This window comes from Microtus oregoni, unplaced genomic scaffold (assembly GCF_018167655.1).
Source record: "Microtus oregoni isolate MIOR12 unplaced genomic scaffold, Mior012 000014F_ref0000157, whole genome shotgun sequence".
NCBI lineage: Eukaryota > Metazoa > Chordata > Mammalia > Rodentia > Cricetidae > Microtus > Microtus oregoni.
The window spans coordinates 29270183-29289190 of NW_024543073.1; the positions used below are offsets into that span (position 1 = coordinate 29270183).

At 33.4% G+C, this 19008-nt stretch overlaps 1 protein-coding gene across 1 annotated transcript in view; it reads left to right on the plus strand.

Annotated features, from left to right (window-relative positions):
• The window catches only part of Rasa1 (RAS p21 protein activator 1), a 77955-nt gene that overhangs the window by 54481 nt on the left and 4466 nt on the right, over positions 1-19008 (plus strand). The window contains exons 10-24 of the mRNA XM_041663697.1: positions 264-384; positions 1050-1206; positions 4710-4797; positions 5495-5572; positions 6866-7023; positions 7371-7447; positions 8547-8719; positions 9032-9191; positions 9669-9811; positions 10955-11070; positions 12026-12112; positions 13758-13825; positions 15703-15791; positions 16764-16841; positions 18278-18412. Coding sequence (XP_041519631.1) covers positions 264-384; positions 1050-1206; positions 4710-4797; positions 5495-5572; positions 6866-7023; positions 7371-7447; positions 8547-8719; positions 9032-9191; positions 9669-9811; positions 10955-11070; positions 12026-12112; positions 13758-13825; positions 15703-15791; positions 16764-16841; positions 18278-18412 — 1728 coding nt within the window. The remainder of the gene's footprint in view (positions 1-263; positions 385-1049; positions 1207-4709; positions 4798-5494; positions 5573-6865; positions 7024-7370; positions 7448-8546; positions 8720-9031; positions 9192-9668; positions 9812-10954; positions 11071-12025; positions 12113-13757; positions 13826-15702; positions 15792-16763; positions 16842-18277; positions 18413-19008) is intronic.

Genomic DNA, 19008 nt, shown 5'->3' on the forward strand with positions numbered 1-19008 from the left:
AATTCATGTTCCCCCCTGATTTGCCAGTTAGTTCTGGAATAAGTAGATACTTTCAAACAGTTTCATTTGATGTAGAATATATAAGCTTACCGAGGTTTTGAAATAGCATTTGCCCTTGAGGCATGTTTTTAAGAAATAATAACCATTCTGGGAATTTCTTTATAAGATTTAAATTTAGATTTTAGCAGAAATATTTTACCTGCTTTTTATTTACTGATTGGATATGGTTTTATAAATAATTTTAATGTTTCTTTACAATTCAGGATCAAGAACAAGTACTCAATGATACTGTCGATGGAAAGGAAATCTATAATACAATTCGTCGTAAAACAAAGGATGCCTTTTATAAAAACATTGTTAAGAAAGGTTACCTTCTGAAGAAGAGTAAGTCAACTGTTAGGACTAAGAATTTAATTTAGGGATTTTAGTGATCACCATATGATAGTCATAAATACACATAATACTTACTGTAAGACATAATCAGTTGTTTTGTCATTGATTATAAGTAACAGATACTTGTTTAGAGCTTACACAGAGCATGCTTCAAACTTTAGAGATTAAGTCCATGTTCTAAACAGTGTTTTAGAGCAAGCTTGTATTCCAAGTATGTCATTAAATCCTGACTTAGTTTCAGGCTTTCCCTGAGTTTTCTTAGAGAAATTCCTGGTGGCACTTGGCCTTCAGGGTACTGAATTTCTTTTTCTTTCTTTCTTCTTCTTTTATTTTTTTTAAATAGATCTATGTCAGTTTGATATTGAGGGGTGGGTGTTGTTGGAAAACAATTACTCTAAAATAGGAATTTTGAAGATTTTATAATAATAAATTTCTGAAGACACAGTTAAAATATTATGATGAACTTCATCCACCATTCGTTAATTCATTACACAAGCAATAATAGCAAAAAAACTTATCTATGCAGGTATAGGATTTTGTAATTATATATTGATTGACCTATTCTTAGAATGAAAATTGAAATATATTTAAATTTTTTTGTATTCTGAAATACTATTTCTTAGTTCCTAAGGAAAGAGAATTATTTTTTTCAACAGGCAAAGGAAAACGCTGGAAAAATTTATATTTTATCTTAGAGGGCAGTGATGCCCAACTTATTTATTTTGAAAGTGAAAAACGAGCTACAAAACCAAAAGGGTTAATAGATCTCAGTGTGTGTTCTGTCTACGTTGTCCATGATAGTCTATTTGGCAGGTAAGACATTGGTTTTTCTTAAACATTGTTGTAATAATAAAAATTGTGGATATTTTCAGACCATTTGAAGTGTAACCTATTTTAAGAACATAAAATTGTCTAAAATTGATTGATTAATTGAATAGAAGGTTTTTTTTCTTAACTCTTGACTAAGCTCTGTGTGCAATTCACGTCTGTCAAGCAGACATCTTTGGAACGGCCTTTCAGTAGGACTAGCTAGCTATTGAAGAAGTTCATAAGTTCACTTGACCTTGTTATTCTTTCTTCCTTTTTAAACTAAAACAGGATGATGATAAGGATAAGAATTCCACCCCAACACACTCACAAAAAGAAAGACTAGGGATGGAGCAATAAGACCTTCTAGTCACAGTCTTCCCATGTTGATTGAAACAATGATTCTTGTACAAAAGTATCTTTACGAGCGAAAGGAACCAGTTAGAAGCAGAACTGTCACTTGATTTTAGAAACATGAGACAAGATCCACGGAAGGAGTCAGGACGGAAATGATGTGTTACCATCTTCACAGCTTCAGTAGTAGAGTGTGGAGAGAAGTGTCCTGGGGCAAGAGTTAGGACCCAGTTGAGGCCCACCAAATCAGACGTTTTTCTTCTTGAACTTAAGCAATATGGGCATGGACATAGCTTTTGTCTGTGGACTTGAATATATATATTAAACAATTTCATTTTTAAAAATACGAAGGATGTAAGAAAATCCAGGGTGCTTCAGCTACACGTTTTGTTTTTATATGAAAAAAGACTCAGACTATAACTATTAGATGTTGAAGAATATTAGTTAAAAGGAGTTTTGTTAAAATATATGTTCTATAGAAAATATCCTCTTTGTGGAAATAATTCTAACTTCATCTATTTATTGAATAAAGAGTGAACTTCTTCAAAAATAAAGTAGAATAAAGTTGTGTTCTGACCATTGGAAAATAATACACACACATGTACCTTCACTGTATTATCATTTCTTGCTTCTAGTGCAGAGTTCCTTTAGAAATTGACTGTAAGTGTGACGCTCTAAATATATCTTAGTTATGGACTGATTCCAGGTCCAAAACCTGATAGGAAAAGATATGTCTGTGAAAACAGGTAAAATCTCTCCTTTGAGAAAACAGATCTTTGTTTCTGAAATCGGCCGGTTAGGGTCAACTTTCTTTTGTATGCACCTTTATTGGGAAGTGACCAGGAAAGGAAAACAAATCAGCAAAGCCTGTTTCCTTTCATGAGAGTAAAGATCATATAACAGGACAGATGAAATTATGTTGATACCAGTTATCTTTTATTATAAAGTACAAATATCATAGGTACAAAAAGGCGTATTTGTGAATCTTTTAGCATGCTTTGCACTTTCATGCTTTGTGTGAGAGTATAAAGCCTAATATATAGAATTGTGGCATTCAAGTAAAGCCTAATGTGAAAGAAAGCTTTCTTTGAAAGGTAACTTAACTGTATGCATGCTCTGTCTTCTGTTGAGGAAACATTGAAATAACATTGTTTGTGTAGATGTTTGCCTGCATGGTTATGCAATTTTCCCGGATTTTGTTTCTTCATATTAAACATTGGATTTTTAATGATGCTGTATATTATATAGGAAGCATTTTAAGAGCTTAAGTTGGAAGTTGCTTCAGTGACCATTATTCTAATGACCATTGTTGGCAGATCTGTTACACTTATTTCTCCATAGACTGGGTAATTCACTTTGGCATTTTTAATGTAATTTAAAAGGAAAGCTATTACAGTGGATATTAAATTTTTCTTTGGCAGTTTTCTGTAGACATTTAAAAAGATTTTTAACCCACTGAGTCTAATTAATGTTACCCATATGAAACTGAGCATGGCCTCTTCCACTTGGGCCACACTTATAAAGAAAAGTAACCCTCTTTTCCCTATAACCATTAACTACTAGTAGTTCCTTAGCTAGGAGTAGGGTTTTGGGAGCCCTTCCTGCTACATACTGGAATCTTTAACTGGTTTGATTTGTGCAGGTTTTAAGGAGGTAACTCTACTGTTGTTGCTATGGGTTATGTGCAACCACAATGCCATGTCAAGAGAGCAGCATTTTACAACACTCCTTTCCCATTATATTTTCCTTGCTCTTTGTGATATTCCCTAAACCTTGGTAGAGTCTCTGCCGTTGATCACTGGTGTTCTAAGGCTGAGCAGGCACTCCATTGCTTCTTCGCAGCACTTTGCTCTTATAATACATGCTTCTGTCTGAATGAAGGATGGATGTTCTGTGTGAAAAGCTGTGAGTAATGCTACCGGTTCCAGAAGACACTGTTCTTAAAGCCTTTGGGGGTCAAGTGAAGACAGTTCAAGGTTGGGAAGGCAGCCTTCCTTATGTGAAGACACAGTCAACATTAGGGGTCTAGCATGAAAGCTTCATTTTTGAAGGACCATTGAGATTCACTTTCCTCTCTAGTCACTCTGGAAAGCTTGGATTTTTGGTCTATCATTTCACATGCTACTTTTTCTTTGACACATTGACCTCAGACTCAATAGCTTTGAAGGGTTGAAAAGGAAACAATATGGGGAAAGTCAAACTCCCCTTGAAATGAGCTTTTCCCTTCAGATTTCCCAATGTTGGTTGTTCGGTATATCTTCACATGGCATGGCCATTTGTTATTCTAGTCTTGAGGGTTGATCTCATTCAGACTAATTCAGATCAAATTCTCAGTTCACATTTTCCATTATTTCATAATCTTCCCAAGCATAAAAAAGTTTTAACTTTTTAAACAAGTATACATGATAAAAATTATTCGTCTAAAATAATATAGAAGTAATACTTAGGGAGTTCTGAAAACTTAAAAAGGCCCTTCCTTGTTAAACATTTTATTAAGATTTATCCAGTTTAACTGTAAAGTCAGCCCATCTGCAAAACAGATACAAATTATTAGGTATTATAAAATTATTTGACAAATTATTTGTAGTAGTTCATACTAGGGGAAGACATGAACAAACATTGTATGATACCTGCTATGTCATTAACCTTCAGAACAAGTGATGTAGGGAGATGGTGTTTTTTGACTTAGTGAAAAAAATGATCAAGTTTGTAAAAAAAAAAAAATAGAAAACTACAGAAAAGAACTTTCAAACCACCTTCAGCCTGTTTAGAGACAAGCATTAATATTTTTAATTCCTTAATAATTAATAATAGTTAATTAATAATATTAACATTTTTACTTTTCAGTGCATGTACAGTTTCTGCATATAAGTTATGTGTAGTTCTAGAAAGTCTACTTATTTTTTTTACTTTTTTCTTTGATATATCTTAATATTAATTTATATTGCGTTTTAGTTTAAACCTTGAATAACTAATGAAATTTCAATTTTATAATACATATGCATGTGGCATCTTAATCTGGCAGAATTAATTACCTACTTCTCTAAATTAATAATTATGACTATCTTAAATCATTTGGTGTGTTTTTAAAGCTGGTATAAATACTTTAATAATTTTTTTAAGTTTCTTAATACTTTTTTTGTTTGTGTTCCAAGGCCAAACTGTTTTCAGATAGTAGTTCAACACTTTAGTGAAGAACATTACATCTTTTACTTTGCAGGAGAAACTCCAGAACAAGCAGAGGTAAGATCACTGTTTCCTGAACTGCTGAGATCTTTGTGCTAGCCTAACTTTATTAACTAGGGAAGAAAACTACTGTGGGACAGTGTTAAGAAAGTATGTCTGGAATCTTAATACTCTAACAAGTGAGAAACTGTCCAAGCTTTTGTTGTTGTTGTTACTTTTTTCTTTAACAAAACACAGTGAAGGGTTATTAGATATAAAAAGTGCCATTTAAAATTAACCATTAAATACTCTGTGAATTCAGTTGAAACTAATCATTTACAAATAATTATATTTCCATAAGTTAGAGGCATCCTCCATATATTCCAGAAGCAAGCCAGCTAGTTGTAATATTTCTGCAGGGTTTAAATATATTTTGTACAAATATGACTTTTCTGAGGAGACTCTATGAAAAACAAACAGAATTAAGTGAGTGACTGGCTTTGTTGGCAGTAGAACCTATCTTTCAGCCCTGAATATGAACTGCATGACTGTATCACTGTGAACCCTACATTGACCCTTAAGTATTAGAGTGAGAGAACTAATATTGTTTTGTTTCTTGTTTCGTTTTGCTGAGACAGAAAATTACAGTTTATTATATTCTGAGACTCAAAATGGCAGTCTAGGGATGGAAATAATTAAATATAAAGAAAGTAAATTGATAATTGGATAAACTCATATATATTTCTTTGCAATACTGTTTTTGTTTTTTTTGTAGGATTGGATGAAAGGTTTGCAAGCATTTTGCAGTTTACGAAAAAGTAGCCCAGGGACATCTAATAAACGTCTTCGTCAGGTGAAACTTCATTGTGTCTGACTTACAACATTCTTATTTTCATATCACTTTGTTCTTTTTTTGCCAACATTTCTATGCCTTGCTGTCAGTGCTTGACTTGGTAGCAGTTGCTCTGTGAAAGAGACTTCTTTATGTACATTCTCTGCTTCCAGTCTGCTGCGCCAGCTCCTAACAGAACAACCCAAAGCAAGGCACCCTAGCTTTGTGCACCTTTTTTCCACTTGGAAAATTATCTCAGGTAGAATCAATGAAAGGTACTTCTGAAGAGTTAATCATACTCACAGGAGTATCCTTAAAACTTGTTTTTTATGATATAGTTGTTTTTGAGACTAACTAGACAATTTTTAGGAACTAAAACATGAACCTTGTTTATACTTTTGTTTACAGGAAGTCGTTTTGTTATCTAGATATGTACTGCATCATTACCTTTTTCTTAATTTTTTTTTTCCCCGTTAGAGGTAGGGGTTTTGTGTGTAGCCTAGGCTGGGGTTAGAATTGCAGTGATCCTCCTGCACCAGTGTCCTGAACACTAGGATTAAAAGAATGAGCCACCCACCATAACTGACTTATCCCTTATTACTTGGTCTTCACATCTTTCTTTCGTTGTTTCATTAAAGTGATTTCTAGATAATTGGAAATAGTCAAACTCTAATGTGGTTAGAATTTTGAAGAAAGTTAAGACAGTGTGTAAGTGCAAAATGGCCCCTGTGAATTTCCAGTAAGCTTGTTGAATTTAACAGCCTGTTTCATGGACATATAAAACAGTTGTTACTAGGTAACTAAATACTTTGTAACAAAAACCCTGACTTTTATCCCAAGGATACACACATGCATACACAAATAATTATTTAATATATACAAGTTGTCACATATCTTTGTACACATATAATAACAGCCAATATCTCTATCCCCTTTGATAGCTAAGTTAATCTGCTGTGGGTTTAAGGATTGTTTTCAATCCTTAATACAACATAGCATGTATGCAGTCTTTTACATTTGACACATTTGCTGATGGTAGAGAGAGTGTTGAAGAGTAGGAGGTAGGTGAACTTCTCTGGCACCCATATGGGGAATACATATCCTTAAAATCAGTGTCTTAAAAACATCTTAGCCAGGGACTCTTTTAGAGTAGTAAAATCTTTGTGATAAGCATATTTGGAGTTTGGAAATGGGTGGTGACAGTTGATTAGCAAAGTTTATGTTTTTTTAAATACTAAGAAAAACAAGTCACTATTTTTCACGTTTATATATAGGTCTTGAAATGATGGGTATGAATTTTTGTGTTCTCTTTAGGTCAGCAGCCTTGTTTTACATATTGAAGAAGCCCACAAGCTCCCAGTAAAACACTTTACTAATCCATATTGTAACATCTACCTGAATAGCGTCCAAGTAGCAAAAACTCATGCAAGGGAGGGGCAAAACCCAGTATGGTCAGAGGAGTTTGTCTTTGAGTAAGTCCTATTTTATCATATTAATCCGTTCTTAGAGTCCTATTTTCCTCATGCTGTTTAAGTTTCTGTTGTTTTCTAGGTGTTTTAATATTTTTTGTTGGATTTCTTCATCTTCATTAATAAAGATGGACTACAGAAAAGTGATGACAAAAAGTTTTCTATATTTTCTAGATCTTGTTTTAAGAGATTATTATTATTTTAGGAAGTTTTAAGAAAATGTATATTTATCAACATTCTTGTGTAACAAATAATGTAAATCTTGTTTTAAGTATTACACAATGCATTTTTGAACAAAAATAAGGTAGTTTGATACTAGAACATTTTTTCTAATTTTTCTCCTTCTTTAGTGATCTTCCTCCTGACATCAATAGATTTGAAATCACGCTTAGTAATAAAACAAAGAAAAGCAAAGATCCAGATATCTGTAAGTTGATTTCAAGCTTTCTAAAGTAATGAAAGCATGTTGTATGTATTTTTAGAACATGTATGTGAAATGTCTACGGTGCAGAGGAGACAAATGCTATGCAGTCTACTACTAGACATTGGCTGTCCCGAGACTGAAGGATAGAACAAAATGGCTAAAGTGAATGTGCTGGATGTAGTCCTTACAATTTCAGATATGCAAATATGCTTTCCCTTACCCAGAGAACAGGACAAGAATCATTTTTTATCTTCTTTCCTTTTTTTAGATTCCCTTACTTCCTACACTTCAAATCCAAAAGGTTCTGTTACAGACTAGAGTTGCAGCTCAGTGGTAGTGTTTGTCTAGCCTGCAGTGACCTGGAAATTAATCCCTAGTCCTGCAAAGAAATAAGACACAGAATGTTGAGGTGTGCCATTTATTTGTTGTAACATTCAATGCTCTCTGTTCCTACTCCGAGCAGGACACATCTTCCTGTTCTGTTGGTAGGACAGATCGCAGTGGAATATAGTGATTCATATCAGGGTGAAATAGGTTAATGCCATCTTACAACTTAGGCTGCTTTAGTAAACAGTGATAAAGACTGACAGACACAGACCAAAACCAGAAGCTGAATAAAATGTTGATTCTGTAATTGCTTACATCTTTAAGTATTTCTCCATTACTTGTATGACAATGTTCTAGTAATGGCACAGAAAGAAAGCCATACTTCCTATTTTGATTGTGGTGTTTATTGCTCTACCTTTTTACCTGACCTAGCTAACTCAACTCACAGGTTCCTGTGCAATGGATTTTTATCTCCCCTAGGCTGTTACATATCCTTGTGTCTGAAAGTATTATTTACTGTTGTAGCACTTACACTGCACCCTCTTTGATAGCTTAAGACATTTTCCACGCACGTCAGACACTGTGGCTTAATCATTTCTTAATCCCATATCCCTAGCCTATGACAGATGTCACATAGCAGGCCTTTAAATGGAAAAAGTAAGCAGTTAAGTGTTGACTTTGTTATTGAAAACTTGCTTAATGAAAAGCATTTAAAACTACAGGAAAGTGTATTGAGAAAATGTAATTGTATGACCATAGTGGTTTTTCTTTGTAGTATTTATGCGTTGCCAGTTGAGCAGGTTACAGAAAGGACATGCCACAGATGAATGGTTTCTGCTCAGCTCCCATATACCACTAAAAGGTATTGAACCAGGATCCCTGCGTGTTCGAGCACGATACTCGATGGAAAAAATCATGCCAGAAGAAGAATACAGTGAATTTAAAGAGGTATTATTTAGAAGTCTAATTATTTTAATAACAATAAATATAAATGTTAAACTATTTAATAAAAATCCAATAAGCTAAATAGTAATGTCCTAAATTAGTACCACGCTAGTAACCAGAGGTAAAAAAAAAAAAAACATGTATGATCTTGATCTCACAAGGCTAGAAATATATACGCTACGTACTTACTCCATTTTATCAATTGTATTCAATAATTATGTTCTTCCACTTAATCTTACATATATTTCCCATTGGTCCCCAAGGATACATAATGCTGTGTACTTTCAGCATTCTTTTTTTGGTGTCTTTTTTTAGCTTATACTACAAAAGGAACTTCATGTAGTCTATGCTTTATCACATGTATGTGGACAAGACCGAACACTACTTGCCAGCATCCTACTGAAGATTTTTCTTCATGAAAAGCTTGAATCATTGTTGTTATGCACACTAAATGACAGAGAGATAAGTATGGAAGGTAATATGGATGTGTAATTTTTTTTAAAGAAATGTAAAAATACGATTTTATGTATCAAACATGTGGGGTCTGTCTTTAAATATATTAAACTGTTAAGTCATTTTACAAAGTATCTGAGATTCTTTGTTTAATATGGGAATGGGTTGCTATTTCTAATTCTGTCATGGAAAATTAAGTATTAGAAGCTGTAAGAAAATGATTTCTTTGTCCAGACTCAGTGTGTGAGTATCAACAATAGCGTACATAGTATTTATCATTACCTCAGGTTTTACTGGGACGTTTATGAGTATTTTATTTCTAGATTTTGTAGCAGTTCTGAGGCTAAGGTACATATCACTGTGGTTTTCACAGCTTTTAATGTATTCATTTTCTTCTCATTAATATTTATGTGAAAAGTGTGTTACCAAAAAAAAAAATTCCAACTTAGTTGTATTAGTACAGTTTTCTAAGTATCATCTAACATTCATATTTGTGTAGATGAAGCCACTACCCTATTTCGAGCTACAACACTTGCTAGTACCTTGATGGAGCAGTATATGAAAGCCACTGCCACACAATTTGTTCATCATGCTCTGAAAGACTCCATTTTAAAAATAATGGAAAGCAAGCAATCATGTGAGGTAAGAGTTTATTGTTTTAATCTTTGCTGCAATTGGCAAATTTTAATTAGAACTTAACAAATTACAGCTTTGGGAAAGTACATCATTTCTAAATTTGTCAGTGCAGTTATGCCCTCTCTAATAAATTTAAATCCCCTCCACACACACAAAACCCCATAACCGTGCATGCACTCACAGCTCTGTTGGCATTTCTCTTTATTTCTACTAATGATCGAGTTTACCTTACTTTAAGAAAATGTGTGTAACATAAATTGAACATTCTTCAGGGACTTTTGTTATTCATATTGAGTATCATATTCCAAAAAAATACTTTAAGATTTTGGGACTATTTCATATATACAACTTTGAGAATGGTACCTAAGTCTACACATAAAATTCATTTATGACTGAAGATAATTTTACACGAGTTCTAGGAGGCTTGTGTTAGCTTTGGGCCTATCATGTGAAGTCAGACGTGGAGTTTCCCATTTGTAGTACTATGTTGGCATGCAAGGTCAAACTCAAGGAAAAACTTGTAAGTGTAACATCTTTTCCATAGAGGTCTCTATGAGTTATTTCAAAGATGATTAAGGTTTTAGTGCAAGTTTATAAGCAACTATACAGTCATAAGCAGAATCCTGCTTATGTAACTATTCTACTTGATGGGTGCTACAGAGCAATTATAAAGGAAGACTGTTATCACACAAGCCTTGAGAGTGTGTCAGTAAAATAAGGAAGTACTTGGTAACACTTGGACTTGTCAAATGTTAATTCTGCCATAACAAAATGAGTGTTTTATTGGTAGAAGCTGAGGATAATCCAGTAATTACTACGAGAATTGACAAAAGTATTTCAGATTTTTAGGTACATCTGGCATATCAGAAAACAGAAATTAGGAGTGTTGTCCTTGAAAAATTCTAAGTGTTCGTGATTCTATTTGCACATTTAGGCTATCTTAGCCACTACTTTGAACCTCATTAAAAAGTTTTTTCCTCAGATAATTAGAAATGAGTGGCTTACTATCTGGTTGAGTGACAGAATGAATGGAATTTGCGTATGTGGGAGCAGCTGACATCTTTGAAAAAAATAACTGCACATTTACCGTGACTTACCTGAGTCTATCGTCACCAAAATGAATTTGTATTGGTTTGTTCCTTCTCTTAGTTAAGTCCATCAAAGTTAGAAAAGAATGAAGATGTGAACACTAATTTAGCACACCTATTGAACATACTTTCAGAGCTTGTGGAGAAAATATTCATGGCTTCAGAAATACTCCCACCGTAAGTTGTCAGATTGTTTGCCAAAAATTAATGCATCTGTGTTTTCTATTAAAGAATGCTTTCTATTAGTGTTACTGGTATTGGTATGAGAGGTTTTTAGTCCTTAAATGGATTATGAACTGGATGTGGCGGTGCATGCCTTAATACCCAGTACTTGGGAGGCAGAGGCAGGCAGATCTGAGTTTGAGGCCAGCCTGGTCTACACAGAGAAACCTCTATCTCCTCTCAAAAAAGATGGATTATGTTTAAGGAAAAAAGAATAGATGAGTGAAATAATGGTTTAAAAAGCCAGAGTAAAATATAGACTTCATGGCACCTGCCTGTATTTTCAGTATTGAAGTGGATAATCCAAGATGATGATGAATTTCGGCCACATAGCAAGATTTTGTCTCACAAAAGAGGAAAATAGAAACACATAAACTGTATGTCCATATGAACTGAGTAAGCCTGGCATATATTGTAGCTTAGATAATGAATAACATGTCTCAGATCTGAGGGCAATATTTGTAAATCTAGTTTCTAGTTCTTGCCTAGCATTAGATTCCCAGGAAAGAAAAACCAAAGTCAAGTATGTACACAAGATACCAGTATCGTGTTTGCTTACAAGTCAGTGTGAGTAGACTCACTTGTTTAGATGGAAGAAGTCAAAATAGTAGAATATGTGCCACATTAATTCCTCTATATTCTCATGCTTAATAATTTGTTTCATAGTTTTCATTAACAGAAGTTAAAATCAATGGAGCCAAACATATTGCATTATGTTTCTACACCCGTTACTAAATATGCTTCTTTTACTTTTGACAAAATACCTTTTTTAGATGAGAAGGTCAAATGAATTAAAATATGGTATATTGGTTGGGTAAATTAAAATTTTGGCTGCCAGTAAATTACCATTATGATGATGTTATTAACTTTCTGTATTGAGATATTTATGTTATTCTTTTTATTTTGGCAGGACACTGAGATATATTTATGGGTGTCTGCAGAAATCTGTTCAGCGTAAGTGGCCTACAAATAACACCATGAGAACAAGAGTTGTTAGGTAAGAGTCACTTGCCATTTGTCGTAGTCACTGTATGCAGTATACACTGATTTGTGTATGTAGGCAGAGACAGGAAATTGGTGCCTGGAGAAGTGCAGTAGTTGAACCATCTCGATTTTAATTGATTTGAAACATCTGTGATTCCAAGCTAATCTCCAACTATACATTCTAGCTCTCATTTAGTCTGTTTGTCATACATCAGGAACTGCTTTAGCAGCTAATTTGAGAGCACATATATGGACTTAAATTGTTTGCTTAAGTTACAAACGGTTAAGAACCATGCAGAACTAAAGCAAAATTCCTATGACTACCTAATATATTAATATTGTTCAAAGATTTTGTTAAGCATACCTCAGCCAGTACAAAGTGGTGAGAAATTTAGTAGAAATGCATCAAATACAGTTTTCTAGTAATTATAGAAAATGTACATTGCCAGTCACATTACGTGTAAAATATAAATTTTAAGAACACATTTCTGATGTAAATTTTGTCAGGAGGCTTTTACTTATCTTGCAGACAGAATTTCTATTAGTGGCCCAAGGGCATAGTTCTGAGGTAAGGCACTAGTTTAACACTCAGAGCTCCTGGATTTGATTCCTACCTCTGAATAAAATAGGCTAGCCAAACCCCTCCTAGTTAACTTCACTAAGACACATGCAACAATTGTAGGAAGAAAGAAAATTTACAAGCATACTATTTGAGCAGTTGTGTATGGTGGACATTAAACTGTTGTGTATAATACATGTTTTAAATGTGTAACCATTAATAGTACAGCAGAGAATCCTTTAATTGAATTTAATGTGACAAAGTGCTTTAGAGGTTTTTCATGCCTAAGGTGATTTCTCTTCCTAATAATAAGCTTTTAAATTAAGTACTGTCAATGTATTATTTAATTTAAAATCACCTTAAAATTCAAAAATAACATTTTCACTGAAATTTACTAATGGGTCAATGTTTTCAATTTAGGTTTCTAGTTAGGTATCAAAATATTTTCAGTAAACCTTATATAGGAACTTTCTTTAAGAAGAAATATCAAATTGTACAGTTATTAATTGCTGTAAGGAATTTTATATAAACTCTGGGGACTAATGCTTTGTAAGGTTACTTATTATCATAGATTCTTTTTAAAAAGTAAAAATTTATACAACATATACTTAATACTACTGATGGAAGGAGGCAGAGTAGGGTATCTATAAGCTTACATTAACTATAGAACTTTATTGTATGAATTTTATCAAGGATTCTTTGATAATTACAGCATATTCCAATGTCTATATAAGTCGGCAGCAATAGTGAAACAATCATCTTAATTCACACTTTTCTGTTTAAATAAACTTTAAAAAGACAGCAAGAAAGTGGGTAATTTGGAACCTTCTCTATCTATAAAACATTATTTGAATCCTCCTAATCTTTCAGCAGTTCTCAGTGTTTTAATACAGTACTTACCAGGATAAAACAAATTACTAATCTGCAATAAACAAGTATTTCCAAAGTAATTCTGAAATTATGTTTGCCGTACAGTTTTCTTCATGACTGTGTTTAGGCTTTCCCATGTTGGAAATAAAGGTTGTGGTTCTAAGTTTAAATATTTTATGTTTATATTGTAAACATACAGTTTTCTAAAAGAATTTTCCCTCCCAATTAGTGGTTTTGTTTTTCTTCGGCTTATCTGCCCTGCTATCCTGAGTCCACGGATGTTTAATATCATTTCAGGTAAATACCTTTTAATAAACTTGGAAATGGGAAAAGCTTCATTACTTCCGTAACATTTGAAAAAAATACTTGCACTTTAAATCAATGCTCAGTAATGCACTATCCCCTGCCTTCTTTACTCTTTTAGTATCCAACATGTTGGATTTTTTTCTGTTCCTGTGACTTTAGTTTGTGTTATTTTTTTTTTAAGCATACGAGTGTATATGTACAGGCATTTGCTTGCCATGATGTGTGTACAGGTGTCACAGGACAACTTCTTTGAGTGCCTGGCATTGAAATTAGGTCAGCAGGCTACCATGGTGGCACTGAGATATGTTACTGGCTCTCACACTTAGAGCGTTTACAGGATAGGAGTCCTCTTTTGTCCTTAGTCTACATCAGGTTGCTGTAAGCTGAACTTTTTTAAGATGCATCAGTGAACATTTAACAAAGAAGGTAGACCAGATTCTTCCAGTTATGTAATATTAATTCACCATTTTATTTTCTAATAAGTTTGGTCCCATTTTGCTTTTTACTCATTTGTCCAAGTTTGCAGATTTGTAAGCTTATGAAGGGAAAACTATTAATATAACTTCAATGTAGTAATGAGCCAATTAATATTAATGGGAAGAAACAATCACTTTTATACTAATAATTTGAAGCTCAAAGCTGTATTAAAAATTATTTGAGCTGGGAATATATTTCACAGAACTTAGGAGGCTAAGGCACAAAGAAAGGTCATTGCCAGCCTGGACTATATAGGTAGACCATGTCACTCAACACAGTGCTGTGTACCTATCATGAAAGAAGTTGAGTCTGAGAGTTCCCTGGATCTTAAAAACAAACAAAAGACTTTTTTTCAATATTTTAATTTTAGTTTCATACTCCTCACATGTCTATAACTACTAAAGTAAGTGAATACATGCATATTAAGAATAAAGATGGGCTGGTGAGATGGTCCTCACCACATACTGCCCTTTATACAGAATTCAGTTCCCAACACCCATGTCAGGTGGCTCACAACCACCAAAACTCCAGCTCCAAAGGATCAGACACCCTTTTCTCCCTTTTGTGGGTAGCTGCATTTATTTGTACATATCCACACACAAATACACTGAAGTTTTAGAAAATGAAATGAAAGGCTTAGAATTTGTTCTGAGGGTTTTATTCATTGCTACTTCAACAGTATGTGAATTAAAATTTTACAACACAGTCTAAAACAGTGAGTCAGAATATAAGATGTGAAGTTATTAATCTTGGTGGTAATGTAACTTAGTTGGTAGAATGCTGGCAGAGCATACATGAGGCCCTGGGTTCAATGCTTCGTACCTGATGAAACTCAGGAAGGAGAAAAGGCAGGAGGTTAGAAATTCAAGGTTGTCTCAGACTGAGTTTAAGAACAGCATATAGGACATAAGAGAAATAAGGCCCGGGGGGGGGGGGGGGGGGTTAATTGTCAGTTTCTGGTTTGGTAGCTTGAAAACTGATCTTTCAAGTGAACTATTAATGTTAGAAGCAGAGAACTGCTAAGATTACAAAATGGTTCCCTAAGTGGGTTGAAATTAGCCTTGTGAATGGTTCTGAAAGGTTTGTAGAGTGACAATCTTCTTAGCAATAAAGCAGCTTTTTGAGGTATTCTGAAATATTATAAACCAGTTGGGAATCAGTCAAGTTTGTAGTTCACAAAACAAGAAGCACTTAAAAATGTGTTCTGTTTTTTCTCCTTTTAACTTAAGTTCTTTGGAACTTAAGGTCATTTTTTTTTTGACTATTCTGAATATATTTTGAGTAAAGGATTGTTAGTGCATAAGAGTAAAGAAAAATGCTAAAATTTATAATGGTTTATCTCAATGCACCTTTGGAGTTGGTGTCATTAGTTGTACCAAATTCTCTTCTAGATTCCCCATCTCCTATTGCTGCAAGAACACTGACATTAGTGGCTAAGTCTGTGCAGAATTTAGCAAACCTTGTGGAATTTGGAGCTAAGGTAAACATATTTTGATGTTTAAAATTCATTGACCACATTTTAAATGGTTTTTTTATTTCACAATCAACGTACTCGATCTTCAAAACAGTGTACTATGTAAATACTGGAATAATACAATTACCTCTTTTGTAACTCCTTGTCCAACTCACAAGTATGTACTGCTCTCTTACCAACCACTAGTTAGTATGCTGTCCTCTGTCAGATATTCAGATGTAATGTATTCTCTATACTTCCTTTCAGATTGATCCAAAACTTTGGGGTATAATTAATAATTAAATACACATTTTAGGCTTTTGCCTAAATAGGCAATTTCCTCTTAATTTCTTGCCAAATTCAGTAATTTTTCTTTTTCCAAAAAATGATTTACTTTTATGTATATGACTGTTTTTGCCTGCATGCATATAAGTACACTGCTGTGTTCCTGGTGCTCACTTAAGCCAGAAGAGGGCACTAGATTTCCTGCAACATGACAGGAACCATCATATGAATGCTGGGAACAAAACCTTGGTCCTCTACAAGAACAGCAAGTGCTCTTAATGCTGAGCCATCTCTCCAGCCCCCAAGTTAATCTCTTTATGTTTTATTACTTGTCTTAGAAATTTCATGCCTACATCTTTGGAATTTCCAATTGAACCTTATTACATTTGAGATTTATAGTTGATATTGTGTTACCTATAAATTGTAACACTTTTGAATTTATCTGAAATCCATGGCATATTTTGTCCCATTGCAATCATAGGGAATTTTTTGTTTCACTGTATTTTAACTTCCTACAATATGTTGGATTCTTCATAATTCATCAATAATAAATTCTAAATATTATAAATAATTTGTTTCTGCCAAGCTATGTTAAATGATTTCTGATTTGTAATTAACTCTACCAAATTTCATATAGTAATTCTTGCTTTATGGATAGTTGTTGTAAAACAGTTTTTGTTAAGGCTTATGAGGCCTGTCTTTTTAATTTTTTAGGAACCTTATATGGAAGGTGTTAATCCATTCATCAAAAGCAATAAACATCGCATGATCATGTTTTTAGATGAACTTGGGGTATGTATATAATTTTCACACTTTTTGAGAATTTAGTCATATAGCAATAACCTTTAGACTTTAAAATCAGAAGTTCAAAGTAAAATCTTTTTTATGCACTCATTCTTGCATAAATGGCTTATACAGGCATACACAATTGTGGCTTTCAACCAGTCATATTTTAGATCATCTTTTCATTCTTTTAAGTTGTAGCTAAAATAAAATTTGAAGCCAGTTAGATTGGAACCTAAAGTTAGAACTAGATGAAAATGTAATTATTAAAACTCATTTGAACTTTTATAAATAAAACTATGACACAAAATTAAAGAATATGTTTATAATTTCTGAGACCCTAAATAGTAAGTTAAATTTTCTACATCATTCCAAAGATACATTTCAAGGACTGAATGAATTTTAAAACAAATATATTCATATTGTAGTGTGTGTACACAGAGAAAAATTTGTGTTGCGCCAGGTTTATGTCATCAAAATTATTGAAGACGGGGTTGTCTTATGTTTTGGAATACATTAGTATATCCCAACTCAGTGATTCATTTCAAAGCACATGTCACCACTATCAAACCATTCTGACAAAAAAAGGGGGGTGCAAGTAAGCACAATATAATAAGCTCCATATTTATAAGAAACTTCTGAGTAAACTCCTATGAAAGTTCCATTTGGAGTATTTCTGATAAAAATATAGTTAGTCAGTTTTTTTTGAACTTTTTGTTGTTTCTACCAGTCTTCAAGCTCTGTGAAGGTAAGCAAGATTGTAATGTGTTTCATCTTACAATTTTTTTTTATCAAATCACCTATCAAATAAGTAAGTGATTCAGTTAAAATGAATGCACTTGAATTATTTCTTCACTTCAAACAACTAAAATGCTCTTCAACTTTTAGGAGTGTCTAACAAGCACTATCACTAAAAAGTAGAATACATTTAAGATTAATAAACCTGTTCAGTGTTTAAGGCCTAAAATATTACTGGCATTTAAGGTAATATAGTAATCTAAACTTATTATGATGGCTAAGTTACTCCACGAATGTTAAACACTATAAACCCAGTGATCCCACATTTTTATCTTGAGTAGTTTACAGAAATTGCAAAGGAACCCTTTATTACACTTTAATGTAGTTCCTCTTTAGATGCTCATCAGTTTACATACAGTATCTTAGTTTTATTCAGTCTAAGCACTGAAATTGTATTAATCCAAATCAGCAATTAACGATGTTACAATTTATTTGACATATGCTCTAAAAAAATCAACTCAAGATACTGTCATCCTATGGAAGAGTATGGAATCTGGCTTCCTTCCTTGTGAATAGAGGTTCTAAAACCTGTTTAGCAAAATTATTTGAATAAAAGTTATTAGGAAAATCAATGCTTTTATGTAGTTAGGATAATTTTAGAAAAGACTTCAAGGATTTCTAAATGCAGTTTTATGATTTCCTTAAAGAATGTACCTGAACTTCCGGACACTACAGAACATTCTAGAACTGACCTGTCTCGTGACTTAGCAGCCCTGCATGAGATTTGTGTAGCTCATTCAGATGAACTGAGAACACTCAGTAATGAGCGTGGTGCACAGCAGGTAGGTCATTACAAAATGGTAATGCTTATACTTAAGATAGTACACATAAAAATGGCAAGTGATACAAATAAAAGTGCCAAGTAAATTATTTTCAGAAGGAAGGCGTGTTAATCCTTCAGTTAAGTCTCACACCAAGTATACATGAGCAAAGTTACTTGTCAGACACAGGAGAAATATATGAGAATTTTGAAAAATGTCTACAGATGATACTTTATTATAATGATTGAAGTTGGTGTGGATCATAGGTCACACCTTAAAAAAATATTAGTCCATAATAGATTTCTCCTGTCCTTACCAACAGATGTAGGGGTATTTCAAATAAGCACTAGACCTGGAAAGGGTTTCTAACTGACCTAGTGTTGGTCATTGGAGACAGTCTTTCTTGAGCTTACAGGCACAGGGGAAGTATAAATCAAGGTACATACATCCTAAATGCTACCACTGCACTCCTTTCCTGTCTGGCGAAGATTTCACTTAAAGCAGCTTATGACCGAGGTTTATAATGGCAAATATAAAGTGATATAAGATTGTCTCTTTCTTGGTTACAACTAAAAATGTTAAGTTTAAGTATTCAGAACTCAGTTTTATGTAAGGAG